Source organism: Nyctibius grandis, chromosome 33 (assembly GCF_013368605.1).
Source record: "Nyctibius grandis isolate bNycGra1 chromosome 33, bNycGra1.pri, whole genome shotgun sequence".
NCBI classification, from domain to species: Eukaryota; Metazoa; Chordata; class Aves; order Nyctibiiformes; family Nyctibiidae; genus Nyctibius; species Nyctibius grandis.
In genome coordinates this window covers 685,800-711,188 of record NC_090690.1, presented here as the reverse complement: position 1 = coordinate 711,188, position 25,389 = coordinate 685,800, and the positions used below count along the sequence as shown (strand labels likewise).

The window sequence follows — 25,389 nt, the reverse complement described above, 5'->3', positions numbered from 1 at the left end:
ATCAGGTTTCCCCACCCTGCGAGGTGTTTACCAAGAACTTCCTGCATGGACAGCGTGCAGGGATGGAACTAGTCCCAAAATACCTTGAGGATGAGGAGTTTCGGGCAGCAGAGCTGGGCACGAGGAAGAGAGAAGGCCCTTTTGAAACTGCTCTTTCAGAAAAAAAGACAAAGTGATCAGAACACTGGATTTAAGGTATTTTTATTTTAGTGTTCCATGAAACCAAAAGGCATTTAAAAACAAACAGGTACCCAGGCTAAAAGCAGACAGTATCAACAGGGAAAAATACATTCAGATCCTTCAGTAATAAAACAATACATTTGTTAAGGCCCTTAAAGTCAAGGTGAAGCACCTTGCTGCACATAAAATGCCAGTCCCCTCACGCCACAGAAAGGCTGTAATCAGTATTGCCAATAAAAGACCGAGGTACAAGGTTTGTGTGACGCTTTCACGGCCGTGGAAGTTGAAGCGTGGCTGGTGCAGGACCGTGGCCCCGCAGCAGCGCCCGTGCTGCTCAGGCTGGACACCTGCAGCCACCGGAGAGAACAACCCTGGGGCAAGAGCCAGGCACAACCTGGGGTTCACCCCAACGGACAAGGCTGCAACTGGCAAAAAAGGCTGCCAGGAGAGGGCATTACACGTTTTAAGGCTTTGTCTCTACAAAGACTGCTAAGAGCACAAGTTACCGCTTTGTTTCTGTGTATGCAGCGTTCTTGCCACCAGGAACACACACGATCCAAACGTCATCAAATCCACGCTGCCTCCAGCAGCCACCGACTCAGTAGTACCCATCTTGTTCTAAAGTGAGGCCAGCAAAAGGCAAGAGCCCAGTCTGGCTTCCCACATGTCCAGTTACAACTACCAGTAAGACCATTTTTGAACTGTGAAGCCACCGTTCAAAGGCACAACCGGTTTTTCTGACTCTCTGACCTAGAACATCAGAAAGCTGTGGAATAAAGTCTAAGAGATGAGTTCATTAGTGAGGTATAGGCAACTGTTTCTTTCCAGAGATCCACTGAGGCACAAGGAGGAAACAAATTAATCCTTCATCTTCCTCACTGTTTCAAGGCACGAGAAGCAGCAGCAGTTTTCCCTAAGTACCACCCAAAATCAAAACCACCAGCCAAGAGCTGAAGATGCCGCTAAGACCTTCTGTGTTTCAGACCCTTCATTCACAGAAGAGTGTACAGTAGAAAAGAGATCACCCCTTCACTGAAGACATCTGCCCAAATAAAAATAAAACCAGAAAAAAGTACCTGAAGTCTTAGAAGACTCTTAACGCTTAAGGCTTGTTTCAACTCGAGCTTCCCGTGAAGGAGGGCTCTGTTGGAAAAGCTCCAGACTTTGGTAGTTAGTCCATTTACAGTAATAAAAATGTAATTAACAGCATCTTTTGAATTTTCCAATAAATGTATACATCTCTAGGCAAATATATTAAACTGCTCGTCACTACAAAAATACAGTATCTGAGAAGTCTCCAGTAGTTTTCAGTGTTGTATGAGAATAGTAAGCAGACTGCTAACAGGTTGATAGTCGATCCAGCTGGTCTAGTCCCTCAATAAAGTGCTTTGCTGTAGAAAAACTGAGTTAGAAGCTCACTCCTCTCAAGCTGAGCCAGGAGTGACCCAACAGACCCTTTCAATCTCCACAGCTAGGAGCGTTTGCTTTGGTCCTCTGCTACCCACTCTTTTGGTATTTCAACTTTCTTCTAAGCCTTTTATGGACTCTGGCAACCCTGATAAATCCCACAGCTGCAGAGAGGCACCTGATTTTTTTGATCTTTGACAAGAGCTCGCCAAAAAAAAGCCACATTCAGTTCTTCAGTGGCGGAAGCCCATTCTGGTGGCTGCTCTGCGCTGTTATTTGCTGTCCAATGAGATGGGGAGGAGAACATACCTGTCTCTATCGAGCTGCAAAGCAGCCATACATTAAGGAAGCAGACTGAGAGGTATCGATTGTCTAGCAAAACCAGCACGCTTTCTCAGCGACATAAAATCTTCATTCCACTCTGAGCATCAAGTCACCAAGAAAACCGAACCAGATTTGAGCACTAGCCCCAGTCCCCAGGGGAGGGCGATCCGGTTCCTCCCTTGGCTGTGTAAGGAAGGCACAAAGGAAAGCGTTGTAAGGCTGATCACCTTTGAAGGTTGTTCGAGGTAAGCCCCAGCTCCAAAACCCAAGGTATTTAAATTTGATAAACCGCAATGGCTTAAAAGCAAAATTGTCACAGAAGTCCCACACAGCACAAGCCACGGGCCATGCACATGTACTGTGAAATCCAGACCTATCTACGACCCACAAACAGAAACCAGGCACACCTTTGCCTCCCTCGTTTGAACAACCTTCGAGTCAGGAATTTGAAGTCTATAAGAGAACAGCTTCTGATTTAAAATGCACCTTTGTCCCAAATTCATTACTGCCATTCCTATGGCAGACAAACGTACCATAACACAATGTTTCCTATACCAAAAAACCTGTAAACCTTCCCCTTGGAGAACTGCTTTGAAAAAGTACGTTCTTCATGAGATTAACTAAGCTTTACTTCCTCCTTTCCAATCCAAGGTTTAACTTGCATTTAACTTTTAGGGCATTAGTTACTTTTAAAATACAGCCCACACAGCCCTGATCACACGTCTGTGGACTTCTCCAGTGTAGTTATTAGGGTTTTTTTAAATCAAATCTTCAAGCCCTACTGCACAAGATATCATATTGCACTACAACTTATTATATGGAAAGAAGAGCAATTGATCTATCAAAGCTGCTACAAAACAAAACCATGAAAAAAATCTTCATAAAGGATCATCAGTGCCTTGCTGGCAAGCAAAACCCACCAAACACCCTTCACCCTTCCTATTGCAATCAGCCTTTGGATTAAATGCCGGAACAAATCTTCCCAAATAATGGAAAGAAACCAGAAAATAAAGATAAGTTGACTCCACTTCTGGACTCCATCTACAAGACCTGATGTAACTACTAATCAAACCGAGAGTTGCTCAAGGCAGAAAGAGGAATGAGGTCATTTGCTGTGGGCAGCACAACCCGTACCACCTACTTCACATCGTCTCCTTATTAATCAAGCTCCACGGGCAGGAATTCAGTCCTTTGTTCAACCAACATCGCGAGAACTTTTACATCTTTCCAGCTTTTTTGTTTCCAGACGTGGAAACACGAAGAATGTTTGGGGTTTCTTCCATGACTCTGACAAGCAAGTTATCGATGTAGTCTTCAAGCTCACGCACCTGGAGATCCTTCTTGGTAATCGTATCCTTCTGTTTCAGGACGAGCTGGATCAGCTCATCGTGCGTTAGCTGAGCGTAAGCGTAGGCAGGATCTGAAGGATCGTATTTCTTTGGGAGAGAAGAGAGGCAGGGTCATTACAGACGTACGGGCATTTCAAAACAGCAACAGAATGGTATCTGGTAGCTGGCTTGTGGAATTTAAAGCACCAACGAGCAGCTTTACACACGGCGTTGGCAGAACCACAGCAGCTCTTTGAAAGTAGCACCGTGCTTCAAATCTTTTTAGAAATAAGTTCCATCCAAACGATGTCTCGGAAGACCAGGCGTTGGCACTTTAGGATCAAGAAGAGCAGGCTGCCCAGGGCACTGACACTGACAGGGAGAGGCTGGCAGGCCAGGCGAGCTTTCTGCTACAAAGTACCTTCTGGGCCATTAGTAAACCTGGCCTGGGAACATTCACACAAAACACTATCTACTCACGTGCTTCCAGAACGCAGAATAGGTTTTTAAAAGTATTTGGAGGAAAAAAGAGCAATGACAAGTTTTCAACTCATTCAAAATAGCAACAAGTCAGTTTAAATCATTTCACTTGCATTTTCTTCTTTCCCACTTACACCAGGAGGAGGCACTACAGTTATTTCGGTGCCAGCTTCTCCTTTTCCCCAAAAAACCCTTGCAGACAACAACGGCACCCAGGGTTTTTCCCTGCTCGCCCACAGACGCTTCTAGCCATTCTGATCAACATGACTCTTAAGCTACGCCTCAAGCCTGGAGGTCTCTTTTGAGGCCAAGATTATGTAAAAAGCTCCTTTAAATCTGAGTGATTATGCAAGCTGCACAGCTACGCTTTTAGGAAGCGACCATGCTTAATTCAGGGTGAAAAGGAGCTTTGGGGATGCCCCCCCAGTCTAATAACCACTGATCTTTTTCTGCTCAGGATATATGAGACACGATCCTAGGCAAACTATCTGCTCAATTTACTGCTTAAGCTTTGCTTTAAAGTGTCACTTTCCTCCGTACCTTCACGTTCATCTCGAGCAGCTTTTCATTCATAGTGCTGATGACATTCAGGTTTTTGCTTTGGGACTTGTTTGCTGTGGCATTCATTGGCTTCACAGGATGGAGCCTGCAACAATAAAAAAGGTTCATGTTATTTAGGCAGTGCATATAACACCAGCACAACACAGATCTTCAGAATAAAAACAAATACAGCAAGAAATTGGGAAAAATTCCCACTCTTCTCTATCTCCAGAGAGATAAAGAGATTCAGCTTCGGGCAGACAAGGCATTTCTGTCTAAGCTATAGGCTTTTTAGAAGTATACTCCAGTTCTCTTTCTACGATCTTCACTGACTTAAGGCATTGGAGATAAAGCAGCATATCAAGGGAAACACATCCTGAATGGTAGGTCACAAAAGAGAAGCCAGGTCAGTCTACACGAGAAGGCAGCACACAGCAGCAGCACTAGTATTTGCGCCTGACTTTCCTAACGAGAACGTATTTGTGGGCCTTGCAACATACAAATACTTCTACTACCCTGGGATAAGCGTGTGTTACGCCTTTTCCAGTCACAACTCACGCCATAAGCTGCCAAAAAGTGCTTATCTTCACTTGCTCGAGCAGGATTTATATTGCCAATTTTAACACAGGAAGACAATTTTACTTGTATCTCAGCAAGTCCTGCTGCGGGAGAGACAGATCTGCGCTCACAGGAAGGAAAAGCAAGGCTGACATCAGCACTGAGACACTTGCTGTGTATTTCCCACATGCTCTCACCTGTGCTTAGGAGACACGGTTTCACCACTCTGCTGAGTTTGGTTAGGGTATGTTTCAGAGGGTGAAACCCATGCCTGAAGAAGCTTCTTCTTGCCAGAATTTCCTGCTTTATCTGCGAAGCCCTCGGCTGTTGGCTTTTTCGGAGACTCTGCTCTATGACTTGGGGTGTCAGAGGGGAGAGAACGAGAGGAAGAGGAGGGCTGGGAAGGACTTGACAGGGAGGAAGAGGAAAGAGAAGGCTCAAAGAAGTCACACTCCGCACGCTCCTCAACACCTGCGCTTATTTTCAGTTCTCGTTTCTCAGAGTGGCTGTTTGGCTCCCTGGAACGAGACGTCATCCCTAAGCCTGAGTCAGCTACCTGGTTATTGACGCTGTGAACATCGACCCTGGCAGGCAGCACGGGCGGTTTGCTTGGCTTACAAGCACCAGGAGCACTTCCTCCTCCTCCTCCTGGAGCGGCCGCCGTCACTCGGGCTGCAGCAGAGCTATCGGAGTGCTCTCTCGGTTCTTCACGCAAAGGCATCAAAGCCAGGGACTGCTTTCCAGCCTCTGAAACGTTTTTATCACCTGCAGTGACTGCACGGTTCTGGCAGTCACCCAGCAGCTCGTCATCGGAGCCTCCCTCCGGGATAACTGGAAGACCGGCCAGTTTGGAACCACGGTCTCCAGCAAGGGGAATGGCAGACTTCAGATTTTTAAGACAGTCAAATAAATAGTCATCACCTCCTTTTTTTAAATGCCTGTTATTGCTTTCGTCTCTGAGCGTCACTGGTGGAGTGACAGTCTCTAATGAGCCACTCTGGGGGAGGCACCCACGTGCATCCGAGGCTTTATCATTAGGTGACAGGAGCCCAGGCACAGATTTTACACCATCGCCCGAGGAAGTCACACCACCATTTAACTCATCAGCCTGCGAAACCGGTGGGCACTTTTTCAGCGTTAAAGATAGCCGCGGCGCTGGCTTCGGAGGGACTAACACCCCCCCGCCAGCCCTCCCCGCACCGGCTTCCCGCGGGGACAGGGCGCAAGCTCCCAGGGGTGGTTTGGCAGATCCTACCTGAGAAAATGAGTCATTTTTATCAAGTGGAGCTGCCTGGGGCTCTAATGGGGGTGCACATCCCTCCCGTCCCTTTTCACCAAAGATCTCCTGCCTCTCATTCCGCTCCCTCTTGGGGGAAGGCGGCTGTTCAGCCGTGGTCTCTGCCAGGAGACTATTACTGCACTCTGAGAGGGATGCAAAGCGTTTGCTGGCCTTTGTGCAGGGCTGAGTATTTACACCACCTGCTTCCACACCACCCCGACCGGCGGTCTGCCTGGTTCGGATGGGACCTACGCTGTCACTAGAGAGTTCTGACGATGGGCAGCACCCTGCTTCCAGTTCATGAGCAAACCCTGCTTGCTCTGCTGTTGCATCTGAACCCATAAGTGACATTTCACTGGAACTGGAGTGCTGCTGTTCACGTTCCTGCCCACCCAAGTCCTCACCGCCTGATGTAACACCCCCCGATACACCAAGAACGGACGCAGGTTTCCTGCTGCCTAGCTCACTCCTTTTCAAAGAAGTCTCAACCTGAATCTGAGGAGAATCGCGCTGCTTCTTTGGAGCCAGACCAGGGCTGTCAGACAGGGTGCCGAGAGGGTCTGATGCAGCTTTGACGTTACTAGTTAAAGCCACATCTGAAGAGCTCCCTACAGCATCGGGAGCAGAGTGTTTCAGCTCAGCAGGGTGTTCTGCCGAGGAACAATCTTCATCACAAGGAAGGCAGAAAGGGGAAGAACTAGCAACAGCTTTGAAACCTGGCGCACCTGGTTCCCACCCAAGCTTGGACACAAAGGGATTATTGTCATTAAAATGACAATCAAAGGGGACAGAAGGTGCGGGTGGGCAAGAGAGACCCTGGGAAGCCCGTGTATCAGAGCTTTCAGGACCGTGGCCCTGAAAGCTCTGCCCCCATCCAGAAGCAAAAGGATTATTACCACTACCAGAGACCTGCCCAGGACGAGGAGCTTTGTGAACGGGGGCTGCAAGGTGATGGGACAAAGGGAAAGGGGCAGTGCCTTCAGGATCCAGGGCTGCAGACGCCCTGCCCCACTCGGCAGCAAAGGGGTTCTTGCCATTCAAAAGCTCTGCAGCAAAAGGAGGAGGAGGAGTAACAGATGCAGAAGAACTGGTAATGTTTTCAGAGTCTGGCACTTTGACTTTTTGTTCCGTTTTAGAAATAAAAGGATTATTGTCACTACTGATACGGTGTACAGAAAGAAAAGCAGGAAGGGAATCAGGTGCAAGAGTAGGAAGCGTGGCTTTGGTTTCCTCCTCTGAAGACACGCCCAGTCTGCAAAAAGGGACAAAAAACTCGCATGTCACTTGCGGATGCAACACGAGGCAGGAACAGACAAGCTTTAGCACCAGGCTCCATCAACTCCTAACACTGGAGATGAATTATACTTGCAAGAGACCTCAGAGCCTGGCTGATAGACTTTACATACTTAAACGTGTCTTTACCAAGCACTCAGTTTATGTCAGAGCACTTCTGCTGCAGGGTTTGCACAGGTTACTGCGGTGGCTGCCTTTAAGCACTACCTCACCTTTTGCATCCCAGTTTTATTAGTACGTAAGACACTTCCCATGCAAGAGGTTTAAACACGAGGAACAGTGAAAATAAGGAGTTAGGGACAGACACAAAACGTAGCCTTATTAGTAGGACACACCCATATACATATAAAAGCACACACACACAATTTTTTTTATATATATATATATATATGAAGGATAAAGGAGCAGAATTTTCGAAAAAGCCCTGTGTACAAATTCCCACAAACATCCTTCCTGTCGCTGTGAACAGTGCCAAAAGCAGAAGGGCTCCAAGATTAACGCTTTTGAAGACCACAGCCCAGTACAGAAAAGTAGAGATGTTAGAACTGGTATTTCAGCCCCTGGGTATGTTCAAGTCGCACAGCTCAGGTAGAAGTTAGTTTTTGCAAGAGATCCAGCAAGAAAAATCACCCCTACAGTACCTGCAAAGACGCTTGCACTCACAGACCCACTATTTCAGCATCACTGATAAGGAACACCCCTAATTAATCTCTTTTTTCACACTGAGAACGAGTTATTTGTTACCAAAGTGCCCAATGGCCAGCTTAAAACCACCAGGCACCCTGCAGAGCACCAGGCTCGTGCCGCAGGCAGGACGCCCGGCCGAGGAGCGCTGCTGTGCGGCAGGAAGCAGCCGAGTTAACGCTGCCACCGCCGCTGCGCATCGCGATTCCTGTCGGCCTCTGCAGCACACACCACTGACCTGGGCTTCACAGCTTTGGTCTTCGCTGGCGCAGCAGCTTTTTCAGGTTTCCGTTCTTCCTCGAAAGGGTTGAGCGGCTGCTTATTTGCGAAGACGTCTTCTGCACGGTGACTGTCTTCTGAAGGGTTCCCTCTGCTTAAATCTGCTGGGGGTTCAGGACGTTTGGCCTCGTGGTCGCTCTTCTCTTCTGGAACTTTGTTTTCCTCATCCTGCAGGCTCCTGTCAGGAATATTCTCAGCATCACTGGTCTTCACTGCTTCCTTCTTCCCTGTGACCAGAGAGAGCAAGGCAGACTTCTTGTGGTCTGTTTTTTTGGTCTCTTTAACCACCTCGACGCTCGGTGGAATGCTGGTTTCCAGGTATTCTTCACTGCTAAGCAATTTGTATGACGGCAAAGTCATAGATTTAAAGGTCTCCAAGGATGCAGACCCAGAGAAAGCATGACTAGGAGATGTTCTTCCCGTCTCTTCAGGTCCTTTAGTAGATCTGGAAGACAGGTTCTCTTCTGAAGCAAAGAGCTGCTTCCTCCTGAAGTTGTGAGGAGAGGGGGAAGAGGCCGGAGTGTTGTCCTTCGTTGTGCTCTCTTCCATATAAACGTGACTGCCATTGATGCACAGGCTAGACCTGGAGACAGGATCACTTTTGGATTTAAGGCCACTGAATAAAGAGAGCCCTTCTTTCTTCGTGTGGCTAGTGGTTACTGGGTTGGGTTGCCTGCTGTCCAAAGCTGCTGTTTTACGAGATTTAAATAACGGAGAAGGAGACAGCTTCTCTTCCAGGGCATTTCCAAACGCTTCTGGAAAAAATAAACAGGGAGAAATTCAAGATGCACGAACATCCTTTCCTCTGACGCTCGCTACTGACAGCCTCGGTGCTTCACAGTCACCGATGGATCACAGCAACAGAAACATCCCAAGCGTGACTAGAGCAGCCACTTCCAAACCCTCCGGGTCCCCGAGCACTGCCAGCCCTCAGCAGACTGCATCACACCCACCCGAAACCACCACAGATCACCTACTGTGGGGCTGCAGCACAGCGTCTGTGCTACCCCACGGTACGCTGAGCCGTGTCTAACGTCCTACGTGCATACCCGTGGACAGACGGCACTGTCTGTGGATTCACTCAGTAAGAAGAATTTAACCAGCGCTCTAAAAAGCGTGAAAAGCACAAGCAAACCTTTGGAGAAAGGCTTTTTGCTTCCTCAGTGCAGTAGGCGCCCATACTCACTCTCTGAGGTCGGATCGGTGTCGGACTCCTCGTCGTCCCACTGCGGCTGGAAGTCGCTGGGCCGAAGCCGAACCCTCTCGGTGACGGGCTGCTGCGTTGGGAGGACTGACATGGACTGGGAGAGGGAGTTCTTCTGCAGGCCAGGTTTGGAAAACAGGGTTTTGAACTTTGATTTCTTCTTTTCGTTCTCGACTGTCTCCTCGTCGCTGTCAGCGAGGGAGCGAGTCGTGCTGGGAACGATCGCCGACGCCGTGTCGGAAAGGCCACTGCTCCTCTTCCCCTTGAGCTTGTCTTTGAGCTTGCCAAAGGGAGAGCGGGACTTGTCCTTCACGGACAGATCAAACATACTGGCTGTCAGGTTGCTCCTCATAAACTGGATATCCACTTCGATCTCCCCTCTCTCCTTTTCCTTCTTCCCTGGTTTGGAGCGAAGCTTGTACCACCTGCGGAAACAAGGAGATTTCTTCTACAAACAAGTTCTCGAGAGGCACGGGTGATTTAGAACAACAGGGTGTTTATGTTTCAAAAACCAATTAAGCCTACAGTGTAGAAAAAAAAAAAAGCCTTTAATCTTACAACTACGTCATAATCACATGGCCCCGGGTGCCAAGGAACACATTTCTTATTGTAAATAGAAAGTCACTAGTAAAATTTGTTTTAAAACCCAGACCAGGAAGGGTTAAAAAAAGCAGAAAAAGAAGAAATACAACACAGAATTCCTGTATTTCAGCTCAGCCACTCTGTGCTTTTATCTGGCCTCCTGAAATTCGCTAGGACTTTGAAGCAGGTGTGAAAGCAGCAGCCTCAGAGGCTGAAACTGGTACCAGAGAGCTCGCACACACGCCCCACGCCCTCATACCTTTCATTCCAGCTTCTCTCCAGTTGCTATCTTAATGCCTCTCGAGCTAAGGAACCCCTAACCAACACCAGCAGAGCCAGACCAAGCCCTGCAGCCCGTCTGGGGATTTCCAGTCACCTCCGCGAGCTCGTGACCGGCGCGCGCCAGGAAGGACATTCGTTACAGACAGAACCTTCTCGCGTTCTGAACGCGGCTCCAGAACATCAAACACCGCGTGTTGAGTGCTCAGGGCATCCCCAACTGCCAAAACACCACCTGCACGCCGCTGTCACACGCGCTCAACTACCACTCGATGACATTCAAACCACATCAGGGCTGGCAAAGAAAGTTATCAGTGCTGCACACCAACGCTTCTCGGTCTATGGCTGGAGCCGTGGACTTCCCGACTCCGCGGGACCGGCAGGAAAGGCCGCCTGGAAAACGCCGGCTTCTTCCTCCCCACCGGCTGGTACATGGAAATAAAGGCAGCGAACAGAGCGTGCAGGTCTGCCTCTGCATCAAACCTGCATGCGTTCCTTTGAAGGCGCGCTGGAAGCAACAAAAGACAACTGGAAAAGGTAATTTGCTTCGAAGAAAATTCAAAACTAATGAGCATTAATGGAAGGAGATGAGTTCAGACATCTGGGAAATGAATGTGCAAGCACCACGCTACAGTTAGATGTGCTGCCTCGAGGTTACACGACACCAGCACCAGGGAAGGGGTTTTATAAGCAGATGACAGGTTTTGTCAGGTCCCAAAAGCTGCAGCCCCGCAGCAAAGGGAAGCACGAATCCTTTAACGCTTTTGTTCTGAACCGCGTGATTTCCAGGAGCATCCCGCGCTCGTGCAGTGCCACAACAACTCACTGCGCACGCTCTGCCCCGGGGAAAGAGCAGCCCTGCCCGAACGGCGCCCGACACAAACTACGTGTTCAGCGAAAGGCAGCTCGGCACTGAAGCACGGCCATCACCATCCACCTCGCTTTGAGCGGCTGAAAGTAAATAACGTACTGACAACCTCCCCCCCAAACTCCAAAATATAAAATCTCATTAATTTAATTTATTATGTTAGTCCACACCCGTCAATCAACAGGCATTTATTCTCCAAACAAGCCCAGCCCTTTACAGATACACATCACCACGGCAGCTAAGCGATGACAAAAGAAACGGGCTTCAAACAGAAACTCAAGGGCTGAGGGGACAACACCAACAATTGGAAAGATCAGAAGTTTTTCCAAGAATATCAAAATTATAATTTTTCCCCCCTCCTCTCTCTTTTCCTTCGCCCCAGACACAAAGCTGCCAGCCCAGGAGGAGCCGTGGCTCTCGCCTGGCAGGGCTGACCCCCACGCTCTGCTGAGCGAGGGCACACCACGCTCCACAGCGTCAACTCATTAGTGCTTGACACGACCTTAATGACAGACACGCTCTAATTAAGGCTTCCCACGCAGCCACGGCTTTGTCAAGAAGCACCCCACAGACCGCGGCTGTGGCGTTCATACCTGGCTCCGCTCAGGTGAGCCAGAGGAAGGTGACTCAGCGGCCACCCCAAGCCACATCACAAGGCTGCTGCCTCCCAGTAAAACCCTCCCAGTAACCGCCCCGGGATTCCAGCACGCCGTCCTGGTGTTTACGTCCAAAGCAGCAGTATGACACAGAGCTGGCGCTCGGCGCTACAGGAAACGTCTCCCAGCTTGGTGACCTGCTGACACCAGCGAAGCCAGCCCACACAACGCTGAATTATCTGCTCGGACACACGCTCAGGCTCTGCTGAGCGTTTATTAAGAACAACACACAAACAGCCGGCCCTGGCCTGTGCTCGTTCCCTGTGGGAAGGACAAGGCATGTCAAACACATTAAGTTTCTCGGTCAGGCTGGCTGCTCCCAGCCCACACTGTCAGCTCTTGCGTTAAGTATTTAAAAATCAAAGCCAAGAACAAGGTAGGACTGGCCGAAAAAGCGCCAGCCACGTTTGCCCCAGCCGCAGGTGCCACGACCCCCGGCCTCTCCCATGGGGCACCCCGGAGCCATGGGGGCCTGACCCACACCAGAGGGCCCCTGCCCCGAGGGGGCACCCCATAGGCCCTCAGGGGGCTTGAAGGGACCCCATGGGACACAGGGGTCCCCCACCAGATTCCCCCCACCCCTATGAGGCACACAGGTCCCCCAGCAGAACCCCAGTCCCCTTTGGGGCACACAAGTCCCCATGGGGCACAGGGGTTCTCCCCCTCCCCATTCTCTCTCCCTGGCCTCTGTGGGGCACAGAGGGGCCCCCCCATCTCTCTCCCCAGTCCCCATGGGGCACAGAAGGGCCCCCTCCATCCCTCTCCCTGGCCCACACGGGGCACAGAGGCCCCCTCCATCCCTCTCCCCGGTCCCCATGGGGCACAGAACCCCCCCATCTCTCTCCCCAGACCCCGTGGGGCACAGAGGGCCCCCCACACCCCGGTTCCCCCGCCCCACCTGGTGTGCCGCCGGCCGCCGTCGGCCCGCAGGGCGGCCAGGTCGACCTCGGCGCGTCCCAGGAACTTGTCGAGGCCGACGAGGGCGCGGTGCAGCACGGTGAGGCGGAGGGCGGCGGGCCGCGGCGGCGGCGGCAGCTCGAAGGTGGCCTCCTCCCGCCACAGCGGCTGCCCCTGGCACCGCTCCGCCACCGACGTGGAGAACTTGTCGCGGCCCAGCGCCATCACGGTGTAGGCGTCGCTGCCGCCGCCGCCCGCCGCCGCCTTGGCCCGCAGCCCCCGCGCCCGCAGCACCGTCACCTGCACGTGGGTGGGCACCCAGGCGGGGGCCGCGCCCGGGGCCGACATGGCGGCGGGAGCGGAGCGGGAGCAGGAGCGGAGCGGCCCGGTGCGGCGCCCGGTAGCCGGTGCCCGGTGCGCTGCCGCCCCGCCCGGTCGCCCCGCCCCTCTCGCGAGACAGGGGGCGGGGCCAGGGCGGGGGGGGGGCGGGGCCAGGGCGGGGGGGCGGGGCCGGGGCGGGGGGGGGCGGGGCCAGGGCGGGGGGGGCGGGGCCAGGGCGGGGGGGCGGGGCCTGGGTCGTACAGGTGTGTGCAGGTGTGTACATGCATGTGCAGGGGTGTGTGGCATGTACAGGTGTGTGCAGGTGTGTACATGCGTGTGTGGCATGTACAGGACGTACAGGTGTGTGTGCAGGTGTGTGTGGCATGTACACGGGTGTACAGGTGCGTGTGTAGGTGTGTACATGCGTGTGCAAGGGTGTATGTACAGGTGTGTGCCCGTACAGGTGTGTACAGAGGGGGTGTGTACAAGTGCAGGGGTGTGTACAAGTGCAGGGGTGTGTACAAGTGCAGGGGTGTGTACAGGTATCTGTATGTATAGGTGTGTGAGGTGTCTGTGTATGTAGAGGTGTGTGTACAAGTGACTGTGTATGTACAACTGTGTGTGTACAGGTATCTGCATGTATAGGTGTGTGTGAGGTGTCTGTGTATGTACAGATGTCTGTGTGTACAGGTCTGTGTGAATGGGGGTGTGTGAATGGGGGTGTGTGTACGGGGGTGTGTGTACGGGGGTGTGTGTACGGGGGTGTGTGTACGGGGGTGTGTGTACGGGGGTGTGTGTGCATGGCCGGCGGAGCGGGCTGACCTGCCCCGGCACCGGCTCCGTCCCCTCACCTGCTCTGAGGCTGCAGGAAAAGTCCCGGCGCTTTTCCGAAAACGATCTCACAGGAGAAATGCCGTTTGCAGCACCCGATGCCAGGAGAGCTGTAGGACTCGTTTAATGGAACAGGCAGCTACTTACAGCCCGCGCTCCAGCAGAATGCTTTTCACCCCTTCCTCGCGCTCCCACAGGCCCATTTCCTTCATTAATTTAGAATAATGACACTGTGAGGTCCCGAGACGAAGCATGGAGCTGCCACCCCCCACCACGGGGCTGGGCGCTGTGTCCTCCGGGACCCCTGCTCCTCCACCCCATCCCACCCCCTGCTCCCCGGGACCCTCTGCCCTGCACCCAGCGCTGCTGGCGATCTCTCTGCATCCCGACCCCTCGCAGCGAGGAAAGCCCTGCCATGCATGGGACGAGGCGCACGGCCGCAGGGGGTCCGGGGAGCGGGTCCCCGGCCTCAGAGCACGCCGCCAGCAGCCCCGCAGCTCTTGGCAGGGATGATCTTCCTCCTGCAGGCGAACATCTTGCGGAGCTCCCCGCGGAAGCGGTCGTGCAGCCAGGCGTAGAGGAAGGGGTTGCAGCAGGAGGAGCTCATGGCGAACCAGTGGCAGAGCAGCTGGATGAGGAGGAAGTAGTGCTTGTCGATGAGGCTGATGTCGATGTCCCGGATGATGTTGAAGACGTGGATGGGGAGCCAGCAGACCCCGAAGGCCGCCACCACCAGCACGATGAGGCGGAAGATCTTCCTCTTCCTCAGGCGGTCAAACTCGGCTTGGCTCTGCGTGGGGTGGCCGGGCACCACCCGGTTCCTCAGCTTCACCGAGATGCAGATGTAGGAGAGGGACACGGCGGAGAGGGGCAGGATGTAGGTGACGATCAAGGTGCCGTAGGCGTAGGCCAGGCGCTGCGTCTCCTTCTCCATCCAGAACTCCTCGCAGATGGCGAAGCCCTCCTGCCGAAACTCCACGTGGTACGTGTGGGCGACGGCGGGGGCCACCAGCCCGCAGGAGAGCAGCCAGATGCCCCCCACCACGGAGATGCAGCTGGTGACCGAGATGCGCTTCTTCAGGGGGTGCACGGTGGCGTAGTACCTGCGGGGAGAGAAACGGGGGAGCCCGAGCCCCAGAGCTCCCGAGTCCGAGGCCAGCAGAGCCGCGGTGTAGCCACACACTCCCCCCCCGCGATGGAGCTGAAGGATTTGGGCTAAAACTGTCTGTTTGCGATAAATCCCAACGGTGTTTTATGAGTGGGCTGAGGATGGTACGACTTGGCGGCTGCCTCTGAGGCACAAGAGGCTCTCCCGGTGCTGCCGTAATCACACCCGTCCCCGCGGGGTCTGGAGCATCCTTTATGAGAGGCAGTCTCTATGGAAACTGGGTTTTTATAAACCGCCCCCCCGTCAGACCCTGCCCGGGCGCTCTCAGGGAGGCACAAGTGCTCTCCACCCAGGGGCCAGGACACACCGTGATTTGGGTGCAGATTGATCCAGCAAAGCGTGAAGTCCCCGGTGCCAACTCCTACACGCCCTTGTGTAAGAGCCGCGCCGGCAGCACAGACGTGGGTTTGATAGGGATGGATAGGAATGGCTTCATCCAGGGTTGACTTACCTGTCAACAGCGATGGCCGTGAGCGTGAAGACGGAGACATAGACCGTCATGGGCTGCATCAGGAAGACGAAGTAGCACAAAAACTTCCCGAAAACCCAGCCCTGGGGGTTGAAGGCGTAGGCCAAGGTGAAGGGCACGCACGTGGCACACATCAGCATGTCGGAGAAAGCCAGGTTCCCGATGAAGAAGTTGGTGACGTTGTGCATCTTCTTGGTCTTGCAGATGACGTAGAGGAGCAGGTAGTTGCCGAAGATGCCGACGAGGACGACTAGGGCGTAGCAGGGGATGATGAGGGGTTTGAAGGACTGGATGAGCTGCACCCCGGTGAACTGCGCGCTGGCGTTGGAGCGGTTCTGCAGGGCGAGCTCATAGACGGTGGTGTTGGCCCCATCCATGGCTGCGGCTGAGCCCCTCTGCCCTCAGGCAGGTGAGAAAACCCCTGTCTTGACCAGTCTCAGCACCCAAAATCCAACAGTCGTGGGTTTCAGGTGTCCACGGGGCACATCCTGCTCCTCGTCACAGCTTTGCCGCGGCCATCCCCTCCCGCGGCTGCACAGGACCCTGCCCCGCACCTGAGGGTGCTCCTGGGCACGGCAGCTTTGTCCTGCACGCTGCTGGGGAGGGAAAGGGAAAATCAGGCTCCAAAAAGGGGTGATGCTGGCGAGCAGCCCTGCGTCAGGAGGGAGAGACAGCCCTGGGCTCAGCAGCGGTTACGGCTCAGGGGGAAGAGGAGAAGGAGCAAAGCAGCAGGGCTCAGAGGCACCTTCGCAGACCCCGGCACGGTCCTGCCGAAAGCATTCCCACGCCATCAGCCGGGAAGGGAATGGGACAGGGGGCAAGGAGGAAATTCAGGGGCAAAAATCAGCTCAGTCCTGGCAGACAGGTCCCTGCCCACCCGGGCTACCTCGTCCCACACACTGTGCTCGCTGCCAGACCCCGGGACCCCCGCCTGGCGCAGCCCTGCCTCCCCCCCGAGCCACCTCACCACCCGCTGCAGCCCAGCTTTAATGCCCTGGGCTATTTCCATACATTACCTCCCACTCTTTCCCAGCGCAGAACTTGCCACCCTGTTTATTTCTTGGGGAACCCAACGGAGAGCTGCGCCCACCCAAAGCTTTGTAATGCATCTCAGCAGCCCCCCAAAAGCACCACAGTCTGAGTTTGCACTCTTGAACCCCTCACACAATTAGTTGGGTGCTCATGGGTGAGCTGATGGGGTGCTCATGCATCACATAATTGGCCATTTATGCACAAAATCAAAGGGCATTCCTGCGGTTATTAACTGGAGCCTGCTCATGCAGAAAGGCAGGAGGCTGCGACGTGCGTGGTGGAGGTGTGGGACCGGCCCCGAGCAGGGCCAGGCACAAGCCTTTCTGCACGGGCAACGCAGCCCCGTGCCCGGCACACGCTGTTTGTGCCTGGTTTGTCTCCAGGACATTGAGACTCCTCTATTAGTTACCTGGCAGTTGCCATGGTTATGCCAAAGCCCTCCAGGAGATGCTGCCGCGCAGGATGGGGCGAGCGCACCGCTGCTGTGGGCTGTGGGGAGGGGGACAGAGCATCTCCCTGAGCACCCACCCTTCACTGCCAGGGCTGCAGGGAGGGGGACAGAGCATCTCCCCGAGCACCCACCCTTCCACTGCCAGGGCTGCACCAGCTCCGGCCAGGGGCTGTGGCTCTCGGGGTCCCTTCCCAGCCGGCGCTGGGCACGCTGTCCTGTGGAGCAGGCTCCAGCAAGGGGCTTGTGGCTGGCGTGGGATGGCAGCTCTGGCCCCACGCACCCACCAGGGAGTTAGTCCTCGCACGGAGGGGGCAGCTGGGGGGTCTCACTGCTGGGCTCCCACCGCTCTCAGGAAGGCACCAGCAAGTTGGCCAGCAGCTGCTTGTGCACTTGGCTGCTGAGCGCTCCCCTGACACGCACCGGGAGGTGAAAGGGCCACTGTGCAAATTCTCTGGCACTGACCTTAATCCAGTTTACATTTCTTTTCCGCACCCAGCGCGATGTCTCAATGCAGCTGCGGGGCCACGCCGAGCAGGCGGCATTCAGCAAGCTTCCAACGAGCAGCGCGTCTCATCCCGCCCGAGGATTCAGGAGCAATGAATTCATCAGCCTTTACTCCTGCTCCTCTGTGCCCAGCCCCTACAGAATGCCCCTGGAACGGGCAGTGGGGGGGCTGCATGGACAGGGACCATAAATAAGCCAGAATCATGAGTTCCAGTGAGAAACACAACGGCTGGGGCTCTGGTCCTCTCCCCAGAGCAGCACACACGGTTGTGTGTGCAGGGAGCGAGGCGAGGGCAGGGAGAAGCTGGATGAGTTAATTGCTCGTTATAGTTTTGCTCTCCCCCCTCTTTCACCCCCAAGTTCAGGGCTTTCTGCTCCCCATCCCAGGGCTCATCCCAAACCCGGGCGCGGGGCGCACACTTGCCTTGCAGGAGGTGATGCCCTTCCCGGGGCGAAGGCTGCGTGCGACGGCCCTGCGCTCCTGTCCCCTTGCGTCCCCGGGGCCGGGCACAGCCCACGCCGGCGGCTGACGTGCTGCCAGGCTGCAGCCCATCAGGGCTGGCAGCTGGTGTCACCCAGGCCCCTCTCTGGCCATTACAGCGTGACGACAGCAATCCTCCCTCCGCGCCGCTCAGCTCGTCCCCGTGGCTTTTTCTATTATAATGGGGGGAATATAAAACAAGACCCCTGTGCTCCCTCCCCAGCCCACCCCGCTGGCAGGATCAGGGCTCCCCTTGAAAGTCAACCTCACTGCCGGGTAATAGCACGCATGTAATGGATTTGGGCAATTTTCTCAATTAGGAGTTTTAATTATATCATTTCAGCGGCAAACGGGCGACGGCCAGAGCAATTCCTACCAGCACAAAAGGACCTCGTGGGGTAATCGCTGCCGGGGCTGCGCAGGGGGCACGAGCACCTCGGCCCCAGAACATCACATCCCCACCCCGAAGAGGCAGCTGAGGTTAGGTGGGCACACGAGCCCCGAGCCAGAGCACAGTGCAGCCTTTCTCCCTCCGACACGGGGGGACTGGGGGACCCCCGAGCCCCCTGTCCCTGCCAGCAGCCTGCAGCTCCCCAGGGGCTGCTCCCGGGGACCCACGGCCCCACGGGTCAGCAGCACGACCCGCAGCATCGCTGTGAGGGCACACGTGGGGCAGGTTTACCGAGAGGGACAGGACAGCAGGAGAGCAGGCTGGCGCAGGGGTGCCAGAGCACAGTCCAGACTAACGCCAGCGTGTTTGCACTTTCCCATTGTTATTGCAACAAAAGGAAAAAAAGAGCGTTTCTGGGAGCATGGTAGGAGTGGAGGGGGCGAGGAGAGGAGACAAGGGATGATCAAAGCCCAGAGAGTTTGTGTCCCCCTGCAAGGATCCATCCCATTTGGCACAAGGCACTTGCAGCTCCTGGTGCAGGGTGTCCCCACCATCACCATCACACCAGCTCCGCTCCCAGAGCCGCGAAGTCTTCTCCGAGCTGCAGCTATTCTATGACGCTCCATCATCATCCTCATCACCTACATCTTCCTCTGAGAGCTCTTTCTCGTGGGCTTCAGACTTGGCATCATCTTCCACTGGGGAGAGGAGCAGCAGGATTGGGGGGCCCTGACCCACCCAGGGGAGGCGAAACCCCCCAGCTGCACACACAGACAGTGATCCCAGCCCGTGGCAGGAGCGGGGACACCATCCCAGCCCACCCGTGGCAGCAAAGGCAGAGCAGAGAGCCAGCATGGACACCGTGCTGAGCCCACCAAAGCAAACAAGCACTAATCCCCCCCGCAGCCCAGCGATCCCTCCGTCCCCAGGGAGGAGCAGCCCTGCCAAGGGCACGAGCTGCCACTGAAGCTGCCGTGGGACCCAGGAGCATCCCCACGCAGCCCCCAGCCCACGCGCTCGCCCTGGCCCCGCAGCTCGGTGGCACTCACGGGTGACTTGCTGCCCGCTGAGATAGACCGGCCCAGCTCCACACTTGAGCACGAAGGTGACGGGAGGGACCAGCTCCAGACCTTTAAGGCTGATCTGCAAAGAGTCAGAGCTCAGAGACCCCCGATCCCAGCTTGGGGTGAAGCTATCGCCCCACGGTCGGGGGCTGCAGGCTGCTGCCCTCACCATGGGGAGCACCGAGGTCCGCAGCGCCGCGATGGGCACCGGCTTGTGCTCTCCGTAGGTGTTTTTGGAATCAACGGCCACCACATGCAGCTCGTCGCCGGCGTCAGCCCCGAGGCAGATCTGCGGAGCCAAGCAGAGACCCCGTGGCAGGGAGCTCGGCCGCCAGCCAGCCCCGCTGCCGGGGCACAGGCTCGCTCCGACGGGCTCTTCGGCCAGCCTCGCATCTCACCGTTCTCAGCAGGAGCAAGTGCTCCAAGAAGTCATCCTCCTCCTTCACCACGCAGCTCCGGGAGCCCGTGTTCAGCTGGCAGCCTGCGGGGACACAGCCCCGTCCCTGAGCTGCCCCCCTTGCCCAAGCCTCGGGCGAGCCGAAAGCAAAGGGGCGGCTTTCCTGGGTGCCCACCCCATGGGAACGGGGGAATCGTGCCCCAGGCATGGCCATCGTCCCCCCCTCACTCCCACCAAGCCAGCCCAGGGCTTGCAGCTCCCTACCCCACAGAGCAGCGACGGGCGTCTCCTCCGACAGCAGCCTTGAGAAGGGGGACGAGCTGCTCATCCTCCGCAGGGGATCCCACACCGGCAGCGGAAACCGGCTCCTGCAGAACAAACACCAGAGAACACAGTGTTGGGCTGCTCCGGAGCAGAAACATGCCCCTGGGCAGCATGGCATTGCTAAGAGCAAGAACCCCTTGCTGCTGATGCACCCCCGGGGGAAAGGAAGAGCAGTGAAACGCCTTCACAGGGAAACCCAACTCCAGGAGGACACGCAGCCTCCCTGGAGTAGCACCAAGGACTCAGTCCGCATCCGTGTTTAACCCAGCACAGAGAGCAGGATGTAGGAGGGAGCTGCCCTGGGGATACGTCCTAGTAGCCCGCACCCAGCCATAGAGAGGAGCACCAAGAGAGTAATAACCCCAGTACTGGGCGTTGGGTGCTAATAAAGAGAAGGAGACCCCAGGGGAGGGGCAGGTCGGGAACGCAGCGCAGGTGCTTTGGGAGGGCAGGTGACACCAATGCACCCACCACCCCTCATCACCACACGCCCCCCGGGAGGACCCACAGCCAACAATTAAGCCTGAAGGCAGAAGCAGCTCCCCTTGAGCAGCTTTACTGTAGGATCACAGAACACGGGGGTGGAGGGGACCTCAAGAACCAGGGGGTCCAACCTGTCCTGGCAGCACCTTGGCTGGAGAGGAGGATGCCAGCCCTGTGGGGGGGACATGCAGGACCCGGGGTGCCCCATTCCCTGGGACAGCCCCCCCTCACCCCCCGCCCGGGGCTTGCCTGTGGTTTGGGAAGTTACTCGTTAACGCGGTGGCTCTTGGAGGGCTAACGAGCAACTCCTGGGCTGGTGCTGGACTGTGTCCCCTCGGAGGGTCACTGAGGGTACCCTGGGGAGGGTGAGGCCATGGGGGGCTTGGGGACATGCCCGGCACAGACTCGGAGGCATCGCAGAGTTTCGAAGGTTTATTTCACACAGAGGGTGGGGGGATACAAAACAGGACAAAAACCTTACAGTCACCGTGACATATTTACACCAACACCATCCCCAAAAGTCGCTGTGTGGCAGCGTGGGGTGGGCACAGCCACGGACACACGCGCCCGTCTGTGCCCTCCCGAGCTCTGCTCTGCGCAGAGGAGCTGGGCTGGCCCTGGCGCTGCTCCCCACCACGCCAGCAGCACAAACTGGTTTTAAAGCCAGAGCGAATCCCCTCCCAGCCCTCACCCCACTGCCCCGCGTACCCACACCAGCATGCAGGGGCCCCAGGATGAAAACCACCCTCCTACACAGCTCTCCCTGCCTGACCCCGCTGATGCTCCTCCAGCTTCATCTAAACAACGTCCCCAGCCGGCACAGAAACACAGAGATCTGCCCCGAGCCGAGTGGGAGAAACAGGAGGAGATTTGACAAGAGCATAATTCACCTTTCTTTGTGCAGTCCCCCCTGCTCGGAGCTCCCCTCGCTCCCCTGAGCTTTGCCTTGGCTAAAGGCATCGCTGCGTCTCCCGGGATCGCGCCCAGCCCTGGGGACGCAGCGGCTGGGGCAGGGATGGAGCGGAGACCCTGGAAAGGGCTTGTGCCCACAGGAGACTCCTCTCCCCTTCCCGACGGGCTGTCCAAGCCCAGGACGATGGGTCCCTTGGGAGAGCAGAGTCGCTGGCCACCGCCTCCCGATGCCAGCCACGCCAGGAAGCCTCCCCGGGGTGGGAGCTTGTCCCCCGTCTGCACGGGGAGCACGGGCACGTCCCCGAGGCTGCGCTGCCTCTTGGCGAGCGGCTCCGGAGATTTATCCCAGCCGGCTCCAGCTCTCCAGCACCAATGACGCGGAGGAGCCGGCTCCTCGGGCCCCGCTGTGACCGGGAGAGCCCCAGAGGGACAGCCCCTGTCCTCCCCGGGTCGGTGTGTGCACCGGAGGCTCCTTCCAGCGCCATCGCCACCAGCGCCGCTCCTCCGTCCCCTTCGCAACGCCCGGCCCTGCAAGAAGAGGGTGGGAGGTGACACAGCATCACCCACCCGGCTCAGTCCCCGCAGCCGCACAGCGCCGGGGACGGGGACCCAAAGCCCCAGGAGAGCGGGGAGCAGCACGCACGGAGCGGGACCCGGGCTGGAGCTGGGCAAAAAGCCCCGTGCGTAAGGTGTAAGGCCGTGAGGCAGCGCGGCGGCAGGGAGCACCCCGACGGGGGTTAAAGCATGGTGGGGCAGCGGGGAGGCGTCGGGCTGACGCCAGGCTCACGTGCCCGGCAGCGGGCAGCTGCCTGCGGGGCGGCCAAGGCTGCGCTCCCCCGGGGACGGCAGCGGCCAAAGCGGGCAGAGGAGACGCTGCGAGGGACGGTCCCGAGCGGGGGGACACGCTCACCCTCTTCCCGGCTCTCGGCTGCTCCCAGTCAGACGGAAGGACCCGCTGGTGTCTCTCTGCTGGCAAACCTGGAACAGGGGAGCACAGTGCGGGGGGAGCCCAGACCTTCCCCAGGATTTGCGGTCCCGCGTTCCCAGAACGGATGAATCCTCCCCCAGACTTCAGGAAACACTTTCCAGCACCTCTTTACGCACCTCTCTGCCGACAGCAGCTCTGCCTGCGTGTGCTGGCAGGAACCTCTCCTGCCTTCGGGCGTCAGGAGGGGCTTTGGACCAGAGAAAGACGGCTAAAATCCACAGTAACCGGAATAATTCAAATTTTGTCACACTAATAAAAAACTCAGAGGGGAAAAAGCCCACCCTGTAATTTGCAGAAGGAGGTGTGAACCCCTGTAAGGGCTGGCAGGGCAGAGCCACGGCACGGGCATCCCTGCCAGCCCTCTGCCCTGGCTTGGGGCTGCGGGCTCCGGGAAGCCCATCTCCGTCCTCAGGGCTGACAGCAGCGAGGGACGGAGGGCGGCGAAATAAATTCCCTTCGCAGAATTACACTGTCAGAGGGCAAAGCCACCCGCAGAGCCCAGGCTGGCGGCAGCGACCCCCCAGCTGCCTCGCTGCGGAGGGGCTCCCTGTGTTTGCCTTCTGCAACAGCAGAAAGTGGGAGTGAGGGGAGAAGGGGGGAAACCCCAGGGTCTGGGACACGTTCACGTTCAGCTGGTTTGCTTCCCTGTTTGCCACCAGCGTTTTCTTTACCGAGAACAGCAGAGCCCGTCCTGGTGGGCTGGGGGGTTCCCCGGGAAGGGACAAAGTGGGACTGGGCTGGGACCTCAGTTCTGCAGCCCCGTGGAGGGGCCGGGGGTTTAGGGGAACCTAAAGGCAGAGGGCAGGGGTTCCCAGCCCCGCACCCCGGAGCCTCTCCCACACACCCCAGGGTCTGCCTGCCCTCCAGCTCTGGGGTCTGCCTGCCCTCTGGCTCCGGGGTCTGCCTGCCCTCCAGCTCTGGGGTCTGCCTGCCCCCCGGCTCTGGGGTCTGCCTGCCCTCTGGCTCCGGGGTCTGCCTGCCCCCCGGCTCTGGGGTCTGCCTGCCCCCCGGCTCTGGGGTCTGCCTGCCCCCCGGCTCTGTGCTGCACTGTCAGACCACAGCCCCGCCATTGACAGCCCCCCCAGTCACACCCCAAAGAGCTCGTCCCCCAGACCCTCCCCAAGCAAGCAGGTACCTACTCGTCAAGCTGTGAGCACAGCGTGGTCTGGGTGCCCTGTGGCCGGGACTCGCCCAGGGGCCGCTGCCAGTGGCCGCTGCCCTGGGACAGGCTGGTTTCCTCCGTCCGGCTGCTGCAGCGGCTTCTGCTGCCGCTGCCCCGAGCCTCGCTGTCCTCCCCGGGGGCTGCCGCCTTGCTGTCCTCCGAGGGGCCCCCCCGGGGGCTGAAGGCGCAGGGGCAGCGCTGCAGGTCCTGTGAGACGGCGTGGAGCCGGCGGTCGGCGCGGCGCGGGCAGCACAGCAGCTTGCGGAAGGCGCTCCTGAAGTCGGGGCTGCGGCAGTAGATGATGGGGTTGAAGGCTGAGTTGACGTAGCCCAGCCAGTTGAGGAAGAGGAAGAGCTGATCCGGCACCAGCGGCCGGCAGAAGACCTTGATGATGTTGGCCACGAAGAAGGGCAGCCAGCAGAGCGTGAAGATGCCCATGATGATGCCCAGGGTCTTGAGCGCCTTGTGCTCCTTCATGGCCAGCAGACGGGAGGGCCGTCTCCGCCAGCTGCTCCTGGAGCTGGGGCTGGGGGGCTCCCGCAGGAACCTCACCTTGTCCTTGCCGATGAGCTGGACGTGCCGCGTGGCCACAGCGAAGACGCGGACGTAGACGAAGATCATGACGAGCAGGGGCACGTAGAAGGAGATGATGGAGGAGATGATGGCGTAGGTCATGTTGGTGACAAAGTCGCAGCAGCGCGGGTCGTCGTAGCAGCGCGCCGCCTGCTCGTCCGCCCCGTCCCGCCACCAGTGGTTCATGATGGGCAGGAAGGAGATGAAGGCGGAGATGGCCCACACCAGGCACACCACGGCCCGCGCCCTGCCCTTGGTCACCAGCGCCTCGTACTGCAGCGGTGACGTGATGGCGAGGTAGCGATCCACGGCGATAGCGCACAGCGTCTCGATGCTGGCCGTGACGCACAGCACGTCCAGCGAGGTCCACAGCTCGCACGCCAGCGTCCCGTAGGGCCAGTGGCCGCTCAGCAGGATGGTGGCCCCCGGCGGCACCACCAGCAAGCCCATGATGAGGTCGGCGCAGGCCAGCGAGGTGATGAAGACGTTGGTCATGGTCTGCAGCCGCGGCGTCTTGGCGATGGCCACGATGACCAGCAAGTTGCCGGCCACGATGACCAGCACGATGAGGCCGAGGGCGGCCCCCACGGCCCACTGCCGGCCCAGGCTGGTGGCCCCGCTGCAGTTGCCGCTGCTGCCCAGCGCTGCCGCCCCCCAGGCGCTGCCGTTGCCCCCGGGCAGGGGACTCATGGCGGGCCGGGGGCACGGGCCCCCCCACCCTGCGCTCCCCTCTCCGGAGCGCGGAGCAGCCCTCGGGGCGCACCGGCGGGGCTGCGCCGGGGCCGGGCTGCCCTCCGCGCCGCTCCCGGGGCCGCGGCCGGGAGGAGGAGCCTTTAAAGGCGCGGGGCGGCCCCGGGCTGCCCCGCTCCGCGGAGCCGTGAACGAAGAGCGGGCTCCGGCACCGCCTCCCCCCGGGCCGGGCATCCCCCGGCCCGCCCCGCTCCCCCCGGCATCCCCCGGCCCCTCGCTGGGCGCCCCTCACCATGCGCTCCAGCCCCTC

At 57.4% G+C, this 25,389-nt stretch overlaps 4 protein-coding genes across 4 annotated transcripts; all 4 read right to left on the bottom strand.

Annotated features, from left to right (window-relative positions):
• Nucleotides 1-184: 184 nt before the first annotated feature.
• On the bottom strand, nucleotides 185-13,186 carry RAB11FIP1 (RAB11 family interacting protein 1). The gene is made up of 7 exons (XM_068421387.1): nucleotides 12,840-13,186; nucleotides 9,539-9,981; nucleotides 8,312-9,107; nucleotides 6,539-7,348; nucleotides 5,015-6,226; nucleotides 4,260-4,365; nucleotides 185-3,347 (listed from the first exon to the last, which is right to left on the bottom strand). Exons 1-7 carry the CDS (start codon nucleotides 13,184-13,186, stop codon nucleotides 3,129-3,131), a joined length of 3,933 nt encoding a protein of 1,310 aa, XP_068277488.1. The 3' UTR covers nucleotides 185-3,128.
• A 1,273-nt stretch (nucleotides 13,187-14,459) lies between these two features.
• LOC137675281 (prolactin-releasing peptide receptor-like) lies at nucleotides 14,460-16,004 on the bottom strand. Its single transcript, XM_068421284.1, has 2 exons — nucleotides 15,610-16,004; nucleotides 14,460-15,093 (listed from the first exon to the last, which is right to left on the bottom strand). The coding sequence occupies exons 1-2, from the start codon at nucleotides 16,002-16,004 to the stop codon at nucleotides 14,460-14,462; spliced, it is 1,029 nt and encodes a 342-aa protein (XP_068277385.1).
• Nucleotides 16,005-19,098: 3,094 nt separating this feature from the next.
• On the bottom strand, nucleotides 19,099-22,151 carry LOC137675280 (nucleoplasmin-like). The gene is made up of 7 exons (XM_068421283.1): nucleotides 22,037-22,151; nucleotides 20,581-20,653; nucleotides 20,212-20,315; nucleotides 19,949-20,031; nucleotides 19,720-19,839; nucleotides 19,536-19,629; nucleotides 19,099-19,184 (listed from the first exon to the last, which is right to left on the bottom strand). The coding sequence occupies exons 1-7, from the start codon at nucleotides 22,149-22,151 to the stop codon at nucleotides 19,099-19,101; spliced, it is 675 nt and encodes a 224-aa protein (XP_068277384.1).
• A 453-nt stretch (nucleotides 22,152-22,604) lies between these two features.
• ADRB3 (adrenoceptor beta 3) lies at nucleotides 22,605-25,079 on the bottom strand. Its single transcript, XM_068421544.1, has 2 exons — nucleotides 23,794-25,079; nucleotides 22,605-22,644 (listed from the first exon to the last, which is right to left on the bottom strand). The coding sequence occupies exons 1-2, from the start codon at nucleotides 25,077-25,079 to the stop codon at nucleotides 22,605-22,607; spliced, it is 1,326 nt and encodes a 441-aa protein (XP_068277645.1).
• Nucleotides 25,080-25,389: the final 310 nt, after the last annotated feature.

Excerpts from the sequence above, each read along its gene's own strand:
- RAB11FIP1 (XM_068421387.1), bottom strand. The coding sequence starts at position 13,186 with ATGTCGGCCCCGGGCGCGGCCCCCGCCTGGGTGCCCACCCACGTGCAG. Across the intron at positions 7,349-8,311 it reads ACCAAAGCTGTGAAGCCCAG|ACTGGGCGTGTCTTCAGAGG; the intron begins GTCAGTGGTGTG and ends CCCTTTTTGCAG. Across the intron at positions 6,227-6,538 it reads CTAGGCAGCAGGAAACCTGC|TCTCCTGGCAGAGACCACGG; the intron begins GTCCGTTCTTGG and ends GTGCAGTAATAG.
- LOC137675281 (XM_068421284.1), bottom strand. The coding sequence starts at position 16,004 with ATGGATGGGGCCAACACCACCGTCTATGAGCTCGCCCTGCAGAACCGC. Across the intron at positions 15,094-15,609 it reads ACGGCCATCGCTGTTGACAG|GTACTACGCCACCGTGCACC; the intron begins GTAAGTCAACCC and ends CTCTCCCCGCAG.
- LOC137675280 (XM_068421283.1), bottom strand. The coding sequence starts at position 22,151 with ATGGCGCTGGAAGGAGCCTCCGGTGCACACACCGACCCGGGGAGGACA. Across the intron at positions 20,032-20,211 it reads GCCCGTCGCTGCTCTGTGGG|GCTGCCAGCTGAACACGGGC; the intron begins GTAGGGAGCTGC and ends GTGTCCCCGCAG. Across the intron at positions 19,840-19,948 it reads ACTTGCTCCTGCTGAGAACG|ATCTGCCTCGGGGCTGACGC; the intron begins GTGAGATGCGAG and ends TTGGCTCCGCAG.
- ADRB3 (XM_068421544.1), bottom strand. The coding sequence starts at position 25,079 with ATGAGTCCCCTGCCCGGGGGCAACGGCAGCGCCTGGGGGGCGGCAGCG. Across the intron at positions 22,645-23,793 it reads CTGTGCTCACAGCTTGACGA|GTTTGCCAGCAGAGAGACAC; the intron begins GTAGGTACCTGC and ends CCCCTGTTCCAG.